The 20,836-nt window shown below is 33.8% G+C and overlaps 1 protein-coding gene across 1 annotated transcript in view; it reads left to right on the top strand.

Annotated features, from left to right (window-relative positions):
* Positions 1-20,359, top strand: part of LOC139699094 (sodium/potassium-transporting ATPase subunit beta-2-like) — a 130,111-nt gene extending 109,752 nt beyond the window's left edge. Inside the window, exons 3-7 of the mRNA XM_071598104.1 lie at positions 4,941-5,060; positions 7,587-7,768; positions 10,097-10,207; positions 13,938-14,106; positions 17,783-20,359. Coding sequence (XP_071454205.1) covers positions 4,941-5,060; positions 7,587-7,768; positions 10,097-10,207; positions 13,938-14,106; positions 17,783-17,886 — 686 coding nt within the window. The 3' untranslated portion in view covers positions 17,887-20,359. The remainder of the gene's footprint in view (positions 1-4,940; positions 5,061-7,586; positions 7,769-10,096; positions 10,208-13,937; positions 14,107-17,782) is intronic.
* Positions 20,360-20,836: the final 477 nt, after the last annotated feature.

Raw genomic sequence — 20,836 nt, 5'->3', positions numbered from 1 at the left:
TAATGGTATATAGAATATTTAGTCTGTGGCCCAAGCATTGTAACATGAAATCTTTCCTTTACTTTTTTCTATGTAATTTACCTTACACCTTCTTGACAATAATTTAAAAGTCAAATTTTGTGCTAAATTAATACAATTATGCTTATAGACAGAAAATATTTTAAAAATCCATTTTGGTGGTTGAATTAGTGAAAAAGAATTCAAAAGATTCAAAATGGTTTCAATTTATTTTTTGTGATTAGACGACATATGTATTTGGTTGTTGAGATGTCTTTTTCTATGATGATATGTACTTTATCCTAGTCCAATCGTGAATTTTGGTAACTAAAGCATTTTTAAGGTTAACATAATCACTAATAACTCTTTGAATTGATGGCAAAAAGACATGTAGATATTTTCATTTTTAAGTGATTTGAATAGCAGGAGGGAAAAATGAATAAATATAGGATTCTATTACTTAGACAGAGTCTATCTTTCAATTTGGTTGCAATCCTTGGACCTTACCACTGCATATAATAGGGTGTGGATGATTCCCTTGATACTTAACAATAGTAGCACAAAGCATATACTTCATGACTGGCCTATCAGTTTTGGGCACCTAGTGTTTATTATTCTTTTAATTCATGGAAGGAGAACATCAAGGCAGCGTAAGAATTGAACTATAGTAGAGGATCTTGTAGATAAGCTAAACCTTCCCCCATGTCATAAACATACTTTGATTATGGTATGAAATACTTTGATTATGGTACAGAGTAATAATGCATGAGATGTAAAATGGAGGCGTTCTATTATTAGAGTAGGATCCTCAATATGTCATCTTTGTCATTGTTATTCCATAATCTCCATTAATACCTTTCCCATTTACCTAACCATCCTGAATGATTAAAGAAGACATTGTCAGGCATATGGGTGTAACGTAGGCACAATGGTTAGGTTGTAAGGAAACCATGAAATTCCTGGGCCAACAGAGATTTATTTGTTCACTGCAATTGAATAACATTTTCTCCATCTATTTCATGAATTATTATTGGTTTGAAAATATTTCAAGAGATAAAATTTTGATACCATGCATTGCTCAGCATTGGTTTCATTTCATTGATGCCACAATCAAGTGAAAATTTCAGTGAGATCAAGTGCTTATTTGCATCATCAAAAACGTATTTCAACATTATCCCTCATCATCACTAATTCTCTAAACCCTTAGATTGACTTATAGCAGTTCCCATTTAATTTTTTTCTTTGGAAATCTTTTTTTTTTTCATCACAGTCCCTCACAATGATGTATTTCCATCATTTTTTTTTCTTTTAATTTATCTGTTGCTTTCTTAAGAGGTTGTTTTTTTCCACTGTATCTTCCATTACATCCTTCAGTGAAATATTTAATATTATTAAAAATACACATGTGCTGATAGACAGTGTCAGGTGACACACAAGTCCCAAATAATCACAAAAGATAATAGATAAAATCAGACTTCAAAACACAAATCTCTTTCACAAAACGAGAGAATCCCCATCTCATTTACATCCATCAATCAGCAATAAAAAAAGATAAAAAAATTAAGCTATTACATATAATACAATACACCACACATCAATCAAATCATTACATATATTCCTTACATCTTTTCTTAAAAGTATACACTCAGTTAGGAAAGGGCTCGAATATTTTTGCAGGTGAGGTGTTCCAATCAACAATTTTTTTTTTATAAAAGAACATTTCTTTTTATTTGTTCTTTGTACCCGGCATTTCACCTTAAATTTGTGGTAATTTCTCCCTATAAAATTTGGGTTCCCCACCTCTTTCCTAAGATCCACCCAAGCTTTCTCCCCCTTCAGAATTCGGAACATTCCACAAAGTCTGCTTACTTTCCTTCTAGTTTCTAGAGGTTCCCAGCCCAGCGTTTCTATCATGCCAGACACACTCTCCATCCTCCAATGCTTCCCCAGTACATATCGGGCAGCCTTTCTTTGCACCTTTTCCAGTTTTTTAATATGACCTTCTTCATGAGGGTCCCATACAAGAGAAGCGTACTCTAAAATTGGTCTTACTAGGGTCTGATAAGCCTTCTCCTTGGTTGCTCTAACTTTCCCTTTGAGGTTCCTCATCACCCAATGAAGAGTTTTGAAAGCTTTCTTAAAGATGTACTCCACATTTAGCCCCCACCCTAAGTCCTTAGTTAAATATCCACCTAAGTATTTGTAAGTATCACTTCTAGGAATGACATTTTCTGAGAATTTATATTCCCTAAATATGTTGTTTAAGTGTACTGGAATCGTACTTTTTATAATTTGCTGAAAATGTCTTCTTTTGATTTAAACATTCAAATAATCAAGTTAGTTTAAATGTGGGGAATTGTTTCAGACTTTACTATGGAAGTTATCAATCATTGTGATAATGAAAAAACTTAGTTAAATCCACTTAATGATTTATTAATACCAGACCCAAGTTTCATCGCAATATCTCCCCCCCCCCCCTGATTGCATAAATTCCTGAAGCACATTACCTAAGCCCAAACTCAATTGAAACCAAAAAGTTTGTATTTCGATGCAAGCAAAATAAAAATAGATCATTCATTTTATTTTGATTCATCTTACATTATTAATGTAGGTTATTCTAATTTATTACTCCACTCTTAGGTAAGAACAGGGAACATATTATTAAGAGACTATGAGCAATAAAACTCAGCAGTTACTCACAGTTCCATTCTGATGAGAAAATCTCATTCTTCCAGTAACTATGGATATATCTATGCTGATTAATGCCAAACTATGTGAATGATAAGGAAAGAAAAATCTCCTTTCTAATATACAAATATATATACAATTGCAGAAATGTAAGTTCTTCATCATAAAGGAAGCTAATGGTATAATATAGTATTTGTGCCAATTCTGTACTCTTGGTACAATTTTGTTAGGCAGAAGACCATTGCAGCATTTTTAACATTAATTTTCTTTGCGTTCCTGCGAGATATGATACATTGTGTGGTGTAACACTTTCACTTTTCTGCTCAATTATCATAGGTAATATTTATGCATGAGTTAAAAAAAAATTCACTGCATATCCTAATCATTGCTCAACCACATCTGTAGAATGATGATAACCAATCCTGGCTATATGATCTGGCTAAGAGATCAACCCGCATTACAAAAACATTCCATCTTCCCAAATACTGCACGGCTATATATGAGAAGTCATTCAGTATTTCATCCTGTAAACTATGGAATTGTTTGCCTAATAAAGTAAAATTATCCAGGAACATATCCCAATTCAACGGGAACATGTTTGAATATCTGTCTACCACACACTACCAAAATGACCTTATTACTGTTCTATCAGGCTAAATATTTAACTATTGTTCTTTGTATTTGTATGTATGTATTGTACTATATGTTTCGTTCAACTGGTGTTAAATTATGTTTTGTGACTGGTTTAATTACCTTATTCTATGCATTATGTAAACCTGTTTCACTCCATAGGTTTCAAAACCTCATGTAACATGTATTCTGCTCCAAGGGACTTTGCTCCCAGAGCAATAAAAATTGTTTATTATTATTATAAGTCACTGATTCTTGCATCAGGTTGGTAAAATTGAATACACACAGTTCTTAAAGACTATTTAGTGCAGTATTTATTGGTGAAGTCATTTGAATATTGAATCTAGCAAATTTCATCACCATTTCATGACAAAAATTTTTGGCCCAAAGAGAACTGGAAGATGGTAAAGGTGAACAAATGTTGATTGTCCCTCATTACACGCATTGATGTTTTATTAAAATTCCTCAAGTCCTGATGAGTCAACCTGCCAGAATTAATCACTGGCAAAGAGAATGTAGGTAAATGACAAATTAGGTCAAGAGAGAGAAGCAAAACTTAGCAAATATGCCTAATGATTAGCCCATGGATCAAGCCATGTTGCCAGGAAAATTTTTGTATCTTTTCCCGAAAGCTTTTTCGGGCCTTTCATCAGAGGTCACGACCTTTCATCATGGTTGAAGAGGTTCATGTTGTTCATATTTAAAGAAGTTACCCCAATCATAAAAGTTCCTAGAGTACCTATAAATTTGATGCAGAATACAATAAGGGATCTGTTGGATCCAGATTACTTGGAACTAAGGTGGCAAGTGTATATATGCATTGCCTATGATTTGCTCTTGACCCCTGGAATTACTGCAGAGCATACTGGAAAAGATATTCTATACAAACACATCAGTTAAATGACAAAAAAAAAGTAGGAAAGAACGCAACAGTGATGTCACTGAAACCTTCTGTTGCTGAGACACTGACTCTTTCTAGGGGATGATTGTGCATTGATGGCAAACAAGGTGTTAATCCCACCAAAAAAGAACTGTTCTTGGTATGTTGCGTGAAAGTTATTCTGGGATATGCTGGTGTTTGAATTTTGGCTAGGAATTACATGTGGTGACCTTTAAAAATTAAGGCATTGAATGGAATGTAGGAAATTGTGAAGCCTGTTTATTGGTGATCTGTTTCCTAGTTTCTTGGCTCTAAACTGACGAGTCTTGGCAAAGAGTACTTACATTTGGACTTTTTTGTAGCTACAAAAACATTATTTTTTTTATTCTAATGAATTTTTACTGAATATAGGCCTGGTTAATTCCATCTGCTACCCTAGAGCACACCATAAACTGTCTTCATTGTCACATGGCCATTTTCGGTATTTTTGAACAAATTTCTAATAATTTAAGGTCTACCAGTTCACCAGAGTTTGAGCGATTTTGAGCACTTGTTGGTATTTTATTTATGCATTTCAAGTCCTGCTGAGTCACTGAATATATGGGAAAATACAGCATTGATATGCTTTGTTAACTTATTTTGTCTCAACCAAGTAAAGTACACATACACCTTTGTATATGATCGAGATTTTTCTGTAATATAGTATATTAAAAGTAAATTCTTGTTTTTTCTAATGTGATTGCAGGTCTGGGTTTCCGTCCCATGCCACCTGAGAGCAACGTTGAAAGTACTCTCATCTGGTACAAGGGCACTGATGAGAAAAACTACAAGTACTGGACTGAGGAGATTGACAATTTTCTTAAAGGTAAGACATAGATTTGAAAAAAGTAGATGGGAGATAAAAAAATATTTAAAATGTATCATTTTTATGAGAAGGAACTTCTGAAGCATATTACCTACATGAATTAAGGAAGAGATTTCAAAGATATCTCAAGTTAAATATAAATTATTGCAGAAAATAATTGCAAAACTGACTCATTACATCATTAACAGAAGCACACATTATTGGGTACTAGTATTTCCATTTTTGAGAAAATCTTTGATGTTTCATCAAGTGAACATGAGGAGTTTCCCAGTAGAAGAATATAAAATTAGTCCTGAACTCATTTTTTATTGATGCCAGAGTAAAATGGTTTACTCTGCCACCATTCACCCATATCTATCATGTGTTAGAGACCTCTGAGGTAAGTCAAGGGCTACTATCTCTTGGAGCATTCACATTACAATAAAATCAATGTCATTTTTGGGGTTTCAATTAGATCTCAAGGTAGAGATCATTATTTGAGCATCTTAAAATCCTTTCTCTTTCTTGTGTATATTTATATTCTACATTGCTCTGTTTTTGTAAAAATAATTTTTTCTTTGTTCTTAATAAATACTAATTTCTATAATTTTGAGATTTCAATCCAACTGGTTAAAACCTAACCTGTTTTAAGTAAGGTCCTCACCATTCTCCTTCTCATATTTACAATAAACTTCTAAAATTTATTATTTCTCCAAATACTTTAAAAATAAAATTGTGTACCCCTTGCTAAGCAATTTGTATTGCGTTGTGGATGAATTCTTTGATCACAAACTCAAAATGTGAAACTTTGGCTATCAGTTCTCTGAAATATTGTTCATTATCTCAATGTGCCTGTATTTATTATCCTATTTCATGTATTTTTCCTTTGTGTCTATGTAAATAGTCCAATACTGATGAATTCTATTTTTTTAAAATTTGATCCACAAGGCATTATTAATATAACTATGATCATGGTGCATATGCCACATACTAGCTTCTGAGTAGTTGTAACTAATCACTGCCATGATTAAGAGATGAGCCTAAGACATAGTAGGTAACAGTTTTCGAAATAAAGTTAAATTTAGCACCATGAATCGTCAATGTCTGTTTTTCTCATTAAAACAGAGATAATGGCAAAATTGATATGATTTAGATATCCATATCAACATTTAATCCTGTCCTCCTGGAAAATGTAAAGTGTTTGCCTAGTGTGGTGTCTCAGTATCTTTTACTATTGTATATTGTATTATAGTACAGTATTCTTGTAGCCTTGTACAGTTAACAAAACTACATGAATGGCTGAAATATAATTGCGTAAATAGGTTTTCCTGGTGGAAACATTTTAATTTTAGCATAATAACCTCAGTGGTGAAACAAACATTATTATTATGGGTAATTTATCATGTAGAGATTTTAGAGAGTCCATAAAAACTATTTCTATATGTGCTTGGGAATTAACAAAATATTTGAGAACAGTTTTTGCTCAAAATTATTTTCATCAAAAGCTATTCATAGTTTCTACTTCTCATTCATGCTGTTCAAATATGCATTTGTTGTTTTTTTACTTCCATCCCTACCTACTGGACATCGGTACTCCCTTCTATAATAGCCTTCATCACCCAATTAACTTCAACTCCATCTTTTCCAATAGCTTCTTCACTTCCCTAATCTCCAAGGCTTTCTTCAATTTTTTCTTCTTTACCCCACTCATTTTTTCCCATACCTACTTAATTAAATTCTCATTTCTAAAAGTCACAAAATCATGCTCATCCCCATGTCTTAAAGATTCTGAAGAGAATGATGTATACCATTTCTGGTAAATATTCATGTGACAAAATTTTCAAGGATTTATCTTATTATCATGAATATAGAAAATGTAAATCCATCACTTTCTTTCAAAAATGCCCAATTTTATAATTTCTTGATAAACATAAAATTAAATTCAATCTCCATCTAAAGTTGAAAACTCAAGTTTTATGACCACTAGTTAAGTTCATAGCGAACCTTTAAACAGCTCAATAAATTTGTTACTATGCTTACCATGTTCACATTCAATAATGAAGTGATCTTATTTTTTTCATTAAATCGGATTTGTCAGTAATCTCCAAGTTAAGTTAGCGTTAACATTAACTTAGGACTGGATTTAACGAGAATAATAAGAGCAGGCCTAAGTAAGATTGTGGGAGCACATTGCTCATAACAAAAAAACTTGCCTCCAGTGTGAAAACTGTAAGGGAATGATTTTTGAGAGTGTGAAATTGATTTGAAATGAAAATGTAATGGGCTTTCATTACTGCAGATGGGTAGCAAGATTAAATGTTGAGAAAAATTAAGAGTTCAAAGCAATAAAAAATTTTTACTTTCAAAAACCTGTAAAATAAATCAATAAATATTAAAAAATAAATCATAAAGCATGCGTAGTAATTTAAAATACATTATTTAAAACATAATAAAAAGAAAACAAGGCTAATTGTACGTTCAAATATTTGTCACTCGTGGCATTGTGGAGAAAACACAATGATGTTTTTCATTCATTTATTTTTCCAGTGTACAAGAAGCCAGGTCTTCTGCCCGGAGGTGGTCAGAACAGAATAACATGTGATTATGACCAGCCTCCAGCAGCAGGCAAGGTCTGCGATGTGGACATTAAGCAGTGGCATCCGTGCACCCATGAGAACAACTACAACTACCACAGCTCTGCCCCTTGCATTTTCCTTAAACTCAACAAGGTAAGAGAAAACAGGAAATGTTTCATATAAACACACCACAGTCATGTGCATTAAGCAGCACTACACTACACGAGGACAATGTAAATAACCTCTTTTCTTTAGCTATGGAGATTCATCCATACCAAGTTTAAAAAAAAACTACTGTGGATTGCTATTGTTTGGTTCAGTCTATCAGGTTCATATGAGTACTTGATTGTTAGGTGGTTCAAAACTGATACCAGTACATGTGGCATTAAAAAAAAAAGAGATAACCGAAATTTCGGAGAGCTCATTTGAACATTGCTGATATTAGAAAGGCTTATAATAATCTCTATGGCTATTCTATTTTTTCTGCTCAACAAATATGATTCCTTAAAGCAGTTTTTTTTATTTTTGCAATTGTGCATTGATAAAAACTTTCATATGCGCAATTTAGCACTGAAACTTATTTAAATATTTGTCAGTTATGATAAATGGGGTATTAGAGAAAGAAGATGGCTGAGTTAAACATTGAAATAGGAGTCATAAACTAGAGCAGGTGGAATAGTTTATCTATCTGAAAGTTTTTTGGACCAAGACGGTGAAAGTAGTAGGGACATAAGGAGAAGAGTTAAGATAGGCAATGAAGCTTTCACTGGGAGGATGGGGAATTGATGACAGACACGTTGAGTAAGGATGTTAGGAAAAGACTAGTAAAAACTTTGATATGGAGCATAATTATGTACGGCGCGGAAACATGGTCAATGAAACAGGTGGATTTGAGGCTTTTGGAATTAATGGTGCGAGAAGAAGGATGGAAAAGGTAAAATGATGAGAAAGGAAAACAAATGAAGTGCTAAGAATGGTTATGGAGGAGAGAGGATTGTTGGGAGAAATCCAAAGGAGGAATGAAAGATGGATGCAGGGTATTTTGAATGACAATGGGATGTTGAAGACTGTGATAAAGGGGATAACATTTAGCAAACGAGAAAGGGGAAGGAATAGGGTAGACATATTAGATGAACTGAAGGGAAGAAAAAAGTATGCATAATTGAAGAAGGCCTTGTTGTAAATGTCAGATGTCAGGTTGTTTATTTTTAGGAAATTCAAAATAAATGCAATGTTGTACAGTTGTGTCCACCCAAAACCTAAATTAGCTAGTAGAATACAAATAATAAAAGTAAATAAGGGGATAAAACAAGTCTAATTAAGTGATGAAGGTCCCAGGAAAAAAACAAAATCTACTAAATTTTGCCTTTCATAGCAACAACATATGATAAAATAAGTTCCTAACATTTGGGCAGCACTGATGGGTTCCATATTAATTTTGTGAGGCAGATTTTTAATTGCTAACTGGGGGGAAATGGATCTCATTCTCTCTAATGGACCAATTACGTCTCACTTGTCAGTTGGTTATTGTGTAGCGATTTATACACTTTCAACTCTTAAAATAGTATTACCGCAGAGAAAACTATAATTAAACAACTTTATCTTCACAAAATATCTAGGAAACTTGAGCTCTACGGCTTCGTAAATTAACAAATTAATGGAAAGGAAATTTGAGTGTTTGTGTCTGTAGTTAGTCACTGGGGAAGAAGACACATTGGGATCGAGATGGCGTGGGGGCTATCGTACTGGCTTCCCACCCTGAGGGCCTGGGTTCAAATCCCGGTGGTGTTGAATATTTTTCAGAGGCATCTCGATCCCTACTTGAGGTGTTTTGTGGAGACACTTTGAGTGAGTACGCCGTCCGTCAGATGGGACGTTAAGCTGCGGACCCCTTGGCACCTTTCGTAAAGAGTAGGCTAATGCCGACGCCGGGTTTCTCTCCACCCTTCATCCTTTCCTGTCCACCCCTAATGATGCAAACGACCTGAGCTGTCGGTCGCCTCCCCTAAAAACTACTACTACTACTACTCAAGTAATGATCGGCCTACCACTGAAAAAATAAACCGCCTCTAGGATTCGAACCCTAACCCTGTGAGTGGGAAGCCAGTGCATTAACCACCACACAAATGACCTCAGCTGTTGGTTGCCTCCCCTAAATACTACTACTGCTAAAAGTAACATTCCCGCAAACATTTAATTAGGGAATTCTTGTTGAGAGGTTGTGGATGGTCACTGTCATGGAATTTCTTTTCCCACAAACCATCACAACAAAATTTTTTTAATTGCGGGACAAGTGGTGCTAACTTATTAATGGTTATAGGAGTTTTCCTTTAATTTGTAAATTCACAGATGTTGATGCAGTATATGGTGAAAGAGTTTCCATCAAAGTTATGCTTGGAAAGAAACCATATATACAGGAACAATTTTATGAGGAGATTCAAGGTTTCTCTTTATCTAATTAATGCACTTTTTGTTTTCTAGATCTTTGGATGGAAGCCTGACTTTTACAACGACACAAATGCTCTTCCAGCTCTGATGCCACAGGACTTGAAAACTCACATTGAAACCCAGAAGAATCAAGAACCCAAATCCGTAAGTTTTAATTGCTCTATCATTTGGTATTCTTCATTTTGGAATATAATGCCGAAGCAGCAGTTTCTAATTTTAGTTTTCAACGATAGGAATAGAAAAATCATGGTCACATGTCTATGCATGATTAGTGACAGCATGCGAATGATGTATTAAATATTTTCTATAATGTTAACCATCGAATACATAAAATATTTGGAACAAAATTTCTTTAAATAAGTCTCCAAATGAAAAATAATGGCTATGACACCTCATTTCTTTTTCAAATCTGGAATATGTCTGTCACTTATGTGCAGTATATTTGTTTTGAAATAATGTCTGTGTGGTAATAATAATAAATGTCTTTCAATAAATGTATTCAATGGTCAATTACAAGCATTGAGTATTGTCAATAGTGATATTATGTACAAATATTTAAAAAAATAATAATAATTACTTTTCAGTTGACATAAATTATAAAGTGGGTCTTTAGCCATTGAGGAACTCAGGCAGGAATTTGAAGCTTTTCATTAAGTAGTTTTTCAGGTATTTTTTGAAGATTAATTAAGATGAGATATTTTTTACTTCAGTTGGTATTTTATTATGGACAAAGGGGACTTCCAGTGCATTGGAAAACCCCTTTTGGCTTCATTTTAAACTAGTTTGAAGATAACAACATGTTTCCTTCAAGTATCACAATGGAATTTTTTAGAAATACACGGTGATACTTCCTTACAAATTGGATACAATGGAGAATGTACATGAAGGGCAGGAGGAGTATCCCTATTATCCCATTGAAAGAGTGTTTTGCCATGGGTCTGTAATGACACTCTACGGGTAACCTTTTAAATCTCTTTTCTGTAAAGGAAAACTTTCGGTTGACTAACAATTATTATCCCAAAAAAATGATAGCATATGTTAAGTGTGAGTTGTTTTTGCCAAAGTAGATAAATTTGAATGTGACAATGGAGATGATGCTCAAAAGTTTGGGGTTAATGTAAATTCCAGGGACCCTCCTCCTCCTTGATAAAGTTAATGTGAGTTGAACAGTCAAGATTTTTGTATAGGATGTTGTGAACACAAAAAGTACAGTGTGCCTGAAATGGACACTATGCACATTATGGCATTCACCCAATAGATGCTAGTTATAATGAACTCAATGCTAATCCCCCCCCCACCTCTTGGGCACTGGCAATATTGCCCCTCTCTTTCCCTTCCAAGAGTCCAATGACCACGGGCCAGTATGACATCCTCATATACAATGGTGATCAACATCAGATTATCAAGAACAATTAAACCCTTTGATAATTTCTTTCAAAATATAGCTAACCCCTGAAGGGTACAATGGAAAATAGTTCATAAAAAATCATGCTTTAAATTCCTTAATCATCATGAAAAAATATGATTTAAATGCTCTTTGATCATTATTTGGGTGATAGCTACGAATTGGCACAACTTAAACATAGATTTTGTTCATGATTAGAAATTTAGTGAATGACATTTGTATTTGCCCTTCATTACCTACATTTTCAATAATTGTTTCCTTCATAAATTTTTCACAGAGATACAAGTTTCCTTCATGATCACGAATGCAGTAATTTGTAATAATAAGTCTTTTATTTTACAAGCAATAGCTAAATAGGCTGCCAAAGTTCATATATATATATATATAAATATATATATATATATACATATATATATATATACACACATATATATATATATATATATATATATATATATATACACACACATATATATATATATATATATATATATATATATATATATATATATATATATATATATATATATATATATATATATATATATATATATATATATATATATATATGTGTGTATATATATTAAATATATGTGTGTGTGTAATATATATATAAACCAACCCAAAACCATATATATGCATACATATATGTGTATGTATATTTTTATATATACACAAACATATATACATTAGGAATTGGTGGATACATAAGAATTCCTGTAACATAAATAATATATTTTCCTTGCAGCACAGAAAAAATGCATATCTCTATGATTCTCATGACTTGTTTTTTTTCTTTTGTGACTGAAGAAAGAATGGGTAAGAAAAATGAGTAACATTACTTTCAGTTTCCATTTTCTGCTCTTGTATAGTCTGCTGCTAAATATATCAATATCATCAATCTGTACATATTTTACCCCTTTTTTAACCTTATTTCATAATGTAATAACTTGTGTTTCTTATCTTTTGGTATCTATTTCAACTCAAATAATGCTAGTATCACATACAGAAATGATCAGTTTTACAATAATAATTCAGGAGAGACATAATTTTGTCATAAACTGAAATTGATTGAACAGCAACAAGTAAATCACAATTTTCAATGAAATGACACTAGAATAATTAGTTTTTTTTTAATGTGAACATGCCTCCTATGTGATTAGAGAGACGATATCCTGGGCATTTTTAAAACAAGTTTATGATTAGAAATTTCCCCTCTTGTAAACTTTGCTCATCATTTTATGTTGGCCGTTACCATTTGAGTGTTAGCGATGATGGGTACCATCTGTATTTTGAAGAAGCAATTTTAGTTGTTGATCCATGAAAAAGGTAATAATCCCAACTGCTGATTCATTGTAAAAATGTCTTAAAGTTGCTGCATTAGGTGAAGCAGTTCATGATTGTGTACATAAGAGAGTATACATCTATTCCTCGTGTAACCGCCAACTTTTAGTCAATGAGAATAGTTACTAATTGATTACATAGTATGTACTTTTCTCTTATAGCTTATAAAAGTAAATCATTCCTTCCTTGTATATCTCTGTTCAAATAATGTAGAATCATATGTACTAATTTCTTTTTGTGGGGGATCAGGGTGGTGAGGTGACTAGTGTGCGGGCTTCTCATCTTGCAGGCCCAGGTTCAAATCCTGGTGATTAAAACTGGCGATTTTTCGATCCTGGATCCTGGTGATTTTTCGATGGTATTCCAATCCCTCCTAGGAGTGCTTTGTGTAGAGCACTTGAAATGGTGTCTGTTGAATTGGACGCTAAATTGTGTGACCCCTTGGTGCCTTTTATTAAGAGTACACTAATGCAGATGCCAGGTTTCTTTCCATCCTTCCTCCATTCTCTGAATATCCTACCTACATCAAATTATCCACCTATCCCTAATGATTCAAATGGCCCCTATCAGTCACCTTCCTCGAATAACTACTGATTCTATTCCTTTTTTGTGATTGCGTATACATTTGCCATGCTCCTATGCAAGAAGCTTCCATGAAAAGAGCAAAATTATGTATGTAACAGCATACGGTAAGCCTCTTTGTATGTAGGTGCCTACGTACAAACATTCCTGGCTTTCATATTTTTTTAACTCTGCTAATATAATATTTTAGATGTAGCTATTAGTTTAGACCAATATTTAATATAACTGAAAATTGTGGGGAACCTCACAAGCTATTCATAAATTGACTTAGGAAATTTAGATATGGTATAATTGAATTTGAAATGGTATAATGATTACTTATTAGTTTCAAATATATATGCTAACATTCCATTGCAATAAGAATTCTTGTATTGAGTACATATTTGTGAAGACTGTAGAAATGAGTAGGTATTTCATAGAGTTTATGACAACTGTATCAAGGTATTGTCCATGTATTGTGATATATATACTCAGGTAAAAGATAACATATTTTGAAGAAGTTTTTCAGGTGTCAACATATTAACATTTAATTTTAAATTTCAGATTAATACTGTTTGGGTGAGCTGTGAAGGTGAGAATCCAGCTGACACTGAGAACATTGGCCCGATCCAGTACATTCCTCGCCGTGGATTCCCCGGTTACTTCTTCCCGTTTATGAACACTGAGGGTTATCTCAGTCCTATTGTTGCCGTTTTCTTTGAGAGGCCTATAAGTAAGTTTCCATGTTTTATACCTTAATGTCTATTCGAGGTCATGTGATGAAAGATTACAGTGAAATTCACATCACAAAAAAAAACAGCAGAAATGTGCTCAGAGAGCATCATTCTTACATCAGGAAGCTAAACTGACCTCAACATTCCTCCGCAGTGATTTTCAATTACATCCGTGGCTAAACTTTTGCATGTACCTCAGTAGTATTTTATTCATAAAATTACATTTCCTACCTTTATCCGATTGATTATCAATGGTAATCAAAGATTTTGTTGGACATTGGTCGCAACTTTATGATAACCCTAGGAAGGAGAGGATATGAGTGGGAATCGGAGGTCATAGGGAATTCATGAAAAAGATTTTGAAGAGCAATGTAAAAATACCAATGGTTCAGTTCACAATCATTGTGTCTTTTTCCGAGGGAAATTTATCATGAAGTGTCAAGATTTCCTCGGGAAATGTGTGAAACTATCTGCTAATTATTTGCCATTTTCATAATATGATTGCTTTGAACCTAATTCAATATGATTAATCAATAGTTCAAAACCAGTGCTTTGATTTGAATTTTATGTTAAACAGAAAAACAATGATGCGACCTAATTTGTATGCATTGGGTACTGGAATAATCCGAGTTTTTTTAATTCAAGGACTTCACGTAAAAAGAGAAAAACAATAAATAGTATAAATATTCCCTCTCCAAAATCTCTATTGTGAAAATATTGCATTCATTACATGTTTCCCCATCAAGAAATATCTTTCCCATATTGTTGTTTAATTGTTTGTGACTGCTGAGGAGCTGTGTCTGCAAGGTCTACCTTTCTCCTTCACCCATTGCTCACTTGCCCTGTTGACCATATTTCCCCACTTATTTCTGTCCTCTTTATCCATTTTCTGCTCTAGCCAGCTTCAAATACTGATTTTTTTGGCTTCTTCATTAATATTATCTTTGATGGTATATTGGCAGATCAATTTTTCTTCCATTTATTTTACGGTACACCTACGAGGCCTTGTAGTCTGATATGAATGGGATTTGCGGATTCCCAAATCCACGGATTTTCTATGTTTCAATAATTTAAATGAGCCCAGCATTCATTTAGTTTTCCACAATACTCTGAATTTTGTACAACTTGGGTTCCATTGCTTTGCAAGGTGATATTATTGCATCCCAACAAAATTTGGACTGTACAAAATAAAAACTATTATGGAAAACTAGTGTTTTGCTTAACATAAAGCAATTCCACCGAGTGACAACATATACAATTAATTTTCTTCAATAACTTCAAATGAATCTTACCAATAACTATGTATATTTTACCCAAAATAAATTAATAATCTATGCATTTATCATAATCAATTTCCCAGGGAACACCACTCCCTTAGATATTTACCATGCATCCATGGCTGCTATTGCCAAAAATGACTAAATATGTATATTGACACCAACTTCTTGTGGTGGAGAAAGATCAGGGGTGGTCTTGAAGGTAAAATACCAACAAGGTTTTCTTAAATCTGTTATCATCTTGAGCTGCAAACTATGATTGGTGATTCATGGAATTTTCATGCAAAATTCAAGAAGGCAAAATAATTTTTGCAACCCCAACGTCAATGTCATTTTATGAATGGTGCGCAAGGACATATAGTTCTGAATAAAAATGAAAAATCAAACACACTTGTGATTTTGAACCTACAACTTCAACTAGGGGGCTGTCGACACAAATACATATGTCTTATGCCATGGTGTAAGTGAGGATTGATTGGCAAATTGTGACAAGATAGATAGTCATAATGGACGTCATATCTCACTGGCATTTTTTGAAATTGGTACACATGAAGATGAAATAAAAGTAAGCTACTTTCTAAAGAAACTTGTTGAAGGACAAATATTCAAATGGTCAGATCACAAAACATATCTAAAGTTGATCATTTGACGGCTAAACTGAGTGGTTGCATTTGTGAACAGTACATACTGAAGCAAGAGCGCTCAAATTTTCCACATGCTCTCTTTCTGTTTGATAACAGTTGGTCTAACTTATTAAGAGGCATTCATATTTTTTTTTTTTTAATCTCCTCATAATCTATATCAACTTGCATTCTTTTCATTGATCATCAAAAGGGATTCATTCGATTGTTGTCTCAAGAGATTGTGAAGCTTTTTAAAGGTGATTTTTCCAACAAGCCCACAAACTTGTATCTGTATCTTAATATTCATTAATTAATCATGCGGCGATTTAATAAGTTGCTGGCGTATTTTTACATTTTTTAGAGTGATCTAAAAAACTGGTCCAGTTGTATTTCATAATCCACACAGTTTCTTTTATTTATTTATTATTTTAGAATTACGTTGCAATTACGCAATTGTCCTAGTGGCAACAACGGTCAAGTTTGGTCAATAATCACTCTTACAACGAAAATTACATGCATACGCGCACTAGAAAAACAGATAAGAGACAAAATATTCTTACGTACAATGACGCTTCCACATCACATACAAACAAACTTCCACATCACATGCAAACAAACTTCCACATCGCATACAAAATGCCGTCCACATCACATACAAACAACATTTTAATAACTACAATGAAGTTTATTACCCAGTGGCTGCTTTACATTTATACTTAAAACTTCTAAAATTGAATGGAAAGGGCTCAAACAAACCTCCAGGCAGCTGGTTCCAATCAATAATAGTTCTATTTAAAAAAGAGTACACTTTTTAAACACTTTTCATTGAAGTCAAAAAGTTGTACAATATATGATACCTTTTGAGAATTCAAACTTGGCTTAATCCATTCAAAGATCAAAGGGTCTACATAGCATTTTCCAATGGATATTCATGCTTTAAAATGATGCCACATTTTATAAAACAACATTTTGAAATTTTTTAGTTGGAATTTCGTATCGTGCTAACTGTCTGTCTTTCAAAGAAGCTTCAAACAAGCCACCATTGCAGCAACACAGTTTATAAGCAAGGTTATTCAATGTTTTCATGACTTCATTGGGATTTTTTTTCCTCAAAGTAATACTAAAAGTAATAGTTGCCTTAGTATCTATGTACATCTATGCACTACCCTGCAAGCCATTGCCATGATGTGTGGCAGGAGGTGTGTTAGATCACCAAAAAGCACCCCCCCAATCTACGGGAAGGGTACATGGATTGGGGATGACTGGACATCATTCATGCAACACCCCTTATACATATGAACAATATTATACTGTTAGTAAGTGCTAAAAAGCCTGCACTTAGAAGACAAATAGAGAAACCCATTAACTAGGAAGGGCGCAATGCAGTCACTGATTACTGGGGAGCATTCTACCCATGCAGATTGGAAAATTTGGTAACACATTAGCTCTATATCTCTATCTACATGAGCCCCCACTGCCTGGGCCAAGGAAGCATGGCAGTGGGCTTTAGGATGATACCCATGAAGTGAGTTCAGGGGGGGAATGTAATTTGTACGTTCTCAACTATTTTCGCCTTTGCCAACCCATTTCTATCTTAGTGTTTCCTGTTAATGTTGATGTGGTGAAAAGTGCACAGGAAAAACAAATACTTGAATTATTTGTTGATGACTGGGAAAAGTTATTTGGTTCTTTTAAGATTGTACCTTTAGAAAAACTTAATAATCCAGCAAAAAAATGGAGACTGATATGTTTTTTTTTGCCTTTCTCATTTCCAGCCGGTGTCCTGATCAACATTGAATGCAAAGCGTGGGCCCACAACATCTTCCACGACCGAATGGAGAGGCGAGGATCTGTTCACTTTGAGCTTATGATAGATTAAGCGAAATTAAACCCCCCCCTCCCCAAAAATCGCCCAGCCCTCTTCTCTTTGATTTTTAGCACACAGTGACTTTTCCAACTCAACGCCATCGCCTCGACTGTGATGAGCAGCTGAATTACCAAGAAAAAGAAAACTAAAGCAAAAAGCCCTCCTAACAAAGAACAATTGAGAGGATTGTGCAAAAAAAATACATGATAATAATTTAAAAAAAAGGGAAGAGGAGGGAACATAGGGAAAATAATAAGTAATGTGTTGGAGGAGTGTTTCAGGGAAGATGTACGTATATATAAATAAGAATTATATATATATATATATATTTAGATGAGCAACAACTGCCAAGAGTGGAAGGATGTAGAGTACAAGACAGCAGTGTCATCGTTTTGAGGAGGAAGTGGTTATAGAGGACCAGAGGATGCTGTGAATAATGAAAAAAAAAATAATAGGAAAAGATGGAAAGGGGATGAGAAACGTGTGTGTTGGATGCCTGCGAGATTTGCCCTTTGACCTTGGGAAACGAAAATGTTATAAGAGTACAGCGGGCGCAAATGGATTGAGCCGTAGCCTAAAAAAAAAAAGTATATAAAGAAAGAGAGAGAGAGAGGATTGTGTAAATAGTTTACGGTATTAAGGAAAAAAAATTTTAAAGGAGGGATTTTTTTTTCTCGTTAGCCTCAGGTGTGATAACCAAGTAGAGATGAAGGTGATGACGACAATGAAGAAGAAGAAATGAGGGGAGTACGAAGTACTAGATAAGGAGGGAGACTCAAAACTTCTTTTAGTAAGTGCATTAGTAAAAGTGAAAACTTAATCTCTGCTTTTAACTGGGCTCTGCAAATTAATCAAAGGGTGGGTGGCAAGGAAAAAAAAAAATATGAGAATAATCTGAAAGTCATAATGCATCATTTATTTTGTACACAGTTTTTTTTTCTTTACTTTGCAAAAATGGCACCATTGCTCCCATCATACCATTTTTTTTTTCCTTCGTGTCGTCCTGTTAGTCCTGCAAGAAGGCCAATGGTTTATAGTAACTGCTGAAATTTAAAAAAAAACTACTACTACTGGAGGGTTTTCGCAGTATTTCTTCGAAAGTGGCTGGCCATTGTTTCGAAGCACACTACCTTCCTCACTCGAAATGATCATTATACAGAAAATGTTGTTAAAAAAATGTATGTAACATACTTGTGTGTATATTTATGAAGATATGTGAGATTATTTCGGAGCAGAAATCAGAAGATCTTTTTTGAAGAAGCCATGAAGAGTTAATTGGGAAATACTGACTGAAGATGGCTGTGGGAAGGACTGAAATTTCTTATTGGTTATACTCCCAACTCTAGTCATGAGAGGAGCTATTACTACAATCTTCTAGTACCAAATGGGACAATTTGTTTTAAACTGCTATCCCTCTCTATCACTCTAAAAAAAAAAAAGAAAAGGAAATCTCTTTGCAAAATCAATTCCCATTTACAGCCCTCTTCTAAACCTCCACCAGTTGTGAAATAGATCAACACAATGTGTTCTAGATTTGATGATCAGAATTTTACAAGGTTCACCTAAGTACACTGCTCATGTTTAGAGTGTCTTTTCTTTATTATTATTAGTTGTGTGTTTCTGTAAATATAAACAGTAAGGACAATGCTCTATAGAAATGTTCTGAATATGATGGTTGTCCATATCAGATGATCCTTGTAGTTATGAAGGAAACAGCTTGATTTTTAAACAATTACTTACAGTCTTTGTTTTTTTACTGTAGGTTAGGTCCTTAAAAAGGGATCTTCCTCATAGTGTTGAAATAATTGTTATGATTAATGATATAGAGCTGAAAGTACTTGCAAATGGCCAAGATTTCATGAGGTGCCATGATTTTTCTCTGGCAGGAAGCCAAAACACAATTTTCTTCAAATGTCCCTCACTTAAATTTTAAACAAGATAAATGCAGTAGGCTGGGGATCTGTGTCTTATGCACTTTGTCGTTATTTTGGGAAATCATGGTTTATGGTTTTGCCTGATAACATTTACTCAGATTCCTTCATTGTTATTCACCCAAATTGTAAAAAAAAAGAAGCCTTTGATTAGCAGCCATTAGACTTGGGATTCCTTCCTATGGTATGCAGTTAATTGTGGTATTATATTTTATAACAATATAAAAAAAGAATGTTTACTGTTTAAATGTCTATTCAAAGTTACTGCACCATGTGGAAAGAGTTTGTGATTAATAATAACAGACTATTAATTAATGGACCCCCTAAGGGTGACATGAGCTTTTCTGCGGGTGGTCCAAATGATGTCTTCACAATGGGACTTGTGAAACTAAATATATTTTTGCTTTGATAGAGAAAAAAAGCCATAATGGAACACATAGATAACATACACCCAATGAAAATATGCTATGTTCTGTTTTAATGTACAAGGCAAGAAATGTACTTCAAATTTCTCAAAACAAAGGCAATAAATGTTATTATTTAGATCCCCAAAATTGCATGTAATTTACCATCAAGTGGATGAAACTTTCTTAAACTATAAGGTTTGCTGAAGAAATCTTCGGTTGGAGGAGGTGGAAGAATACAACAACCCTGTCTGTATGATTTTTATGCACAGTGGTGCAAGAAATTATTTTATTACTTTCTTTAACCAACTTTAATGGAAACCCTAACTGAAATCAACAGTGTGTGTAACAATATCTGATCAATGCTGGAAATTATTGCATTCCTATGACCCCTTCCTACATTCATGACTTCCCTATTTTTTTCAATGATTCCAGAGCTGTATATCCCTGCAGAAAAAAACAAACTAAAAGCAACGCATAAAAAATTCCTTTCCGACATGTGTATGGAGAAATTATAATATGAGAACATTAGATCACAGTTCATTTCAGAAAATATCTGTTTTCTCTCAATTGACAGTTTTACTGCAGACAAGCTTTGAATCTTTTCCTGTTATATCTAAGGTAACC

This window comes from Hetaerina americana, unplaced genomic scaffold (genome assembly GCF_022747635.1).
Source record: "Hetaerina americana unplaced genomic scaffold, ioHetAmer1.1.p SCAF_9, whole genome shotgun sequence".
NCBI lineage: Eukaryota > Metazoa > Arthropoda > Insecta > Odonata > Calopterygidae > Hetaerina > Hetaerina americana.
This window is presented reverse-complemented; position numbering and strand designations above follow the sequence as displayed.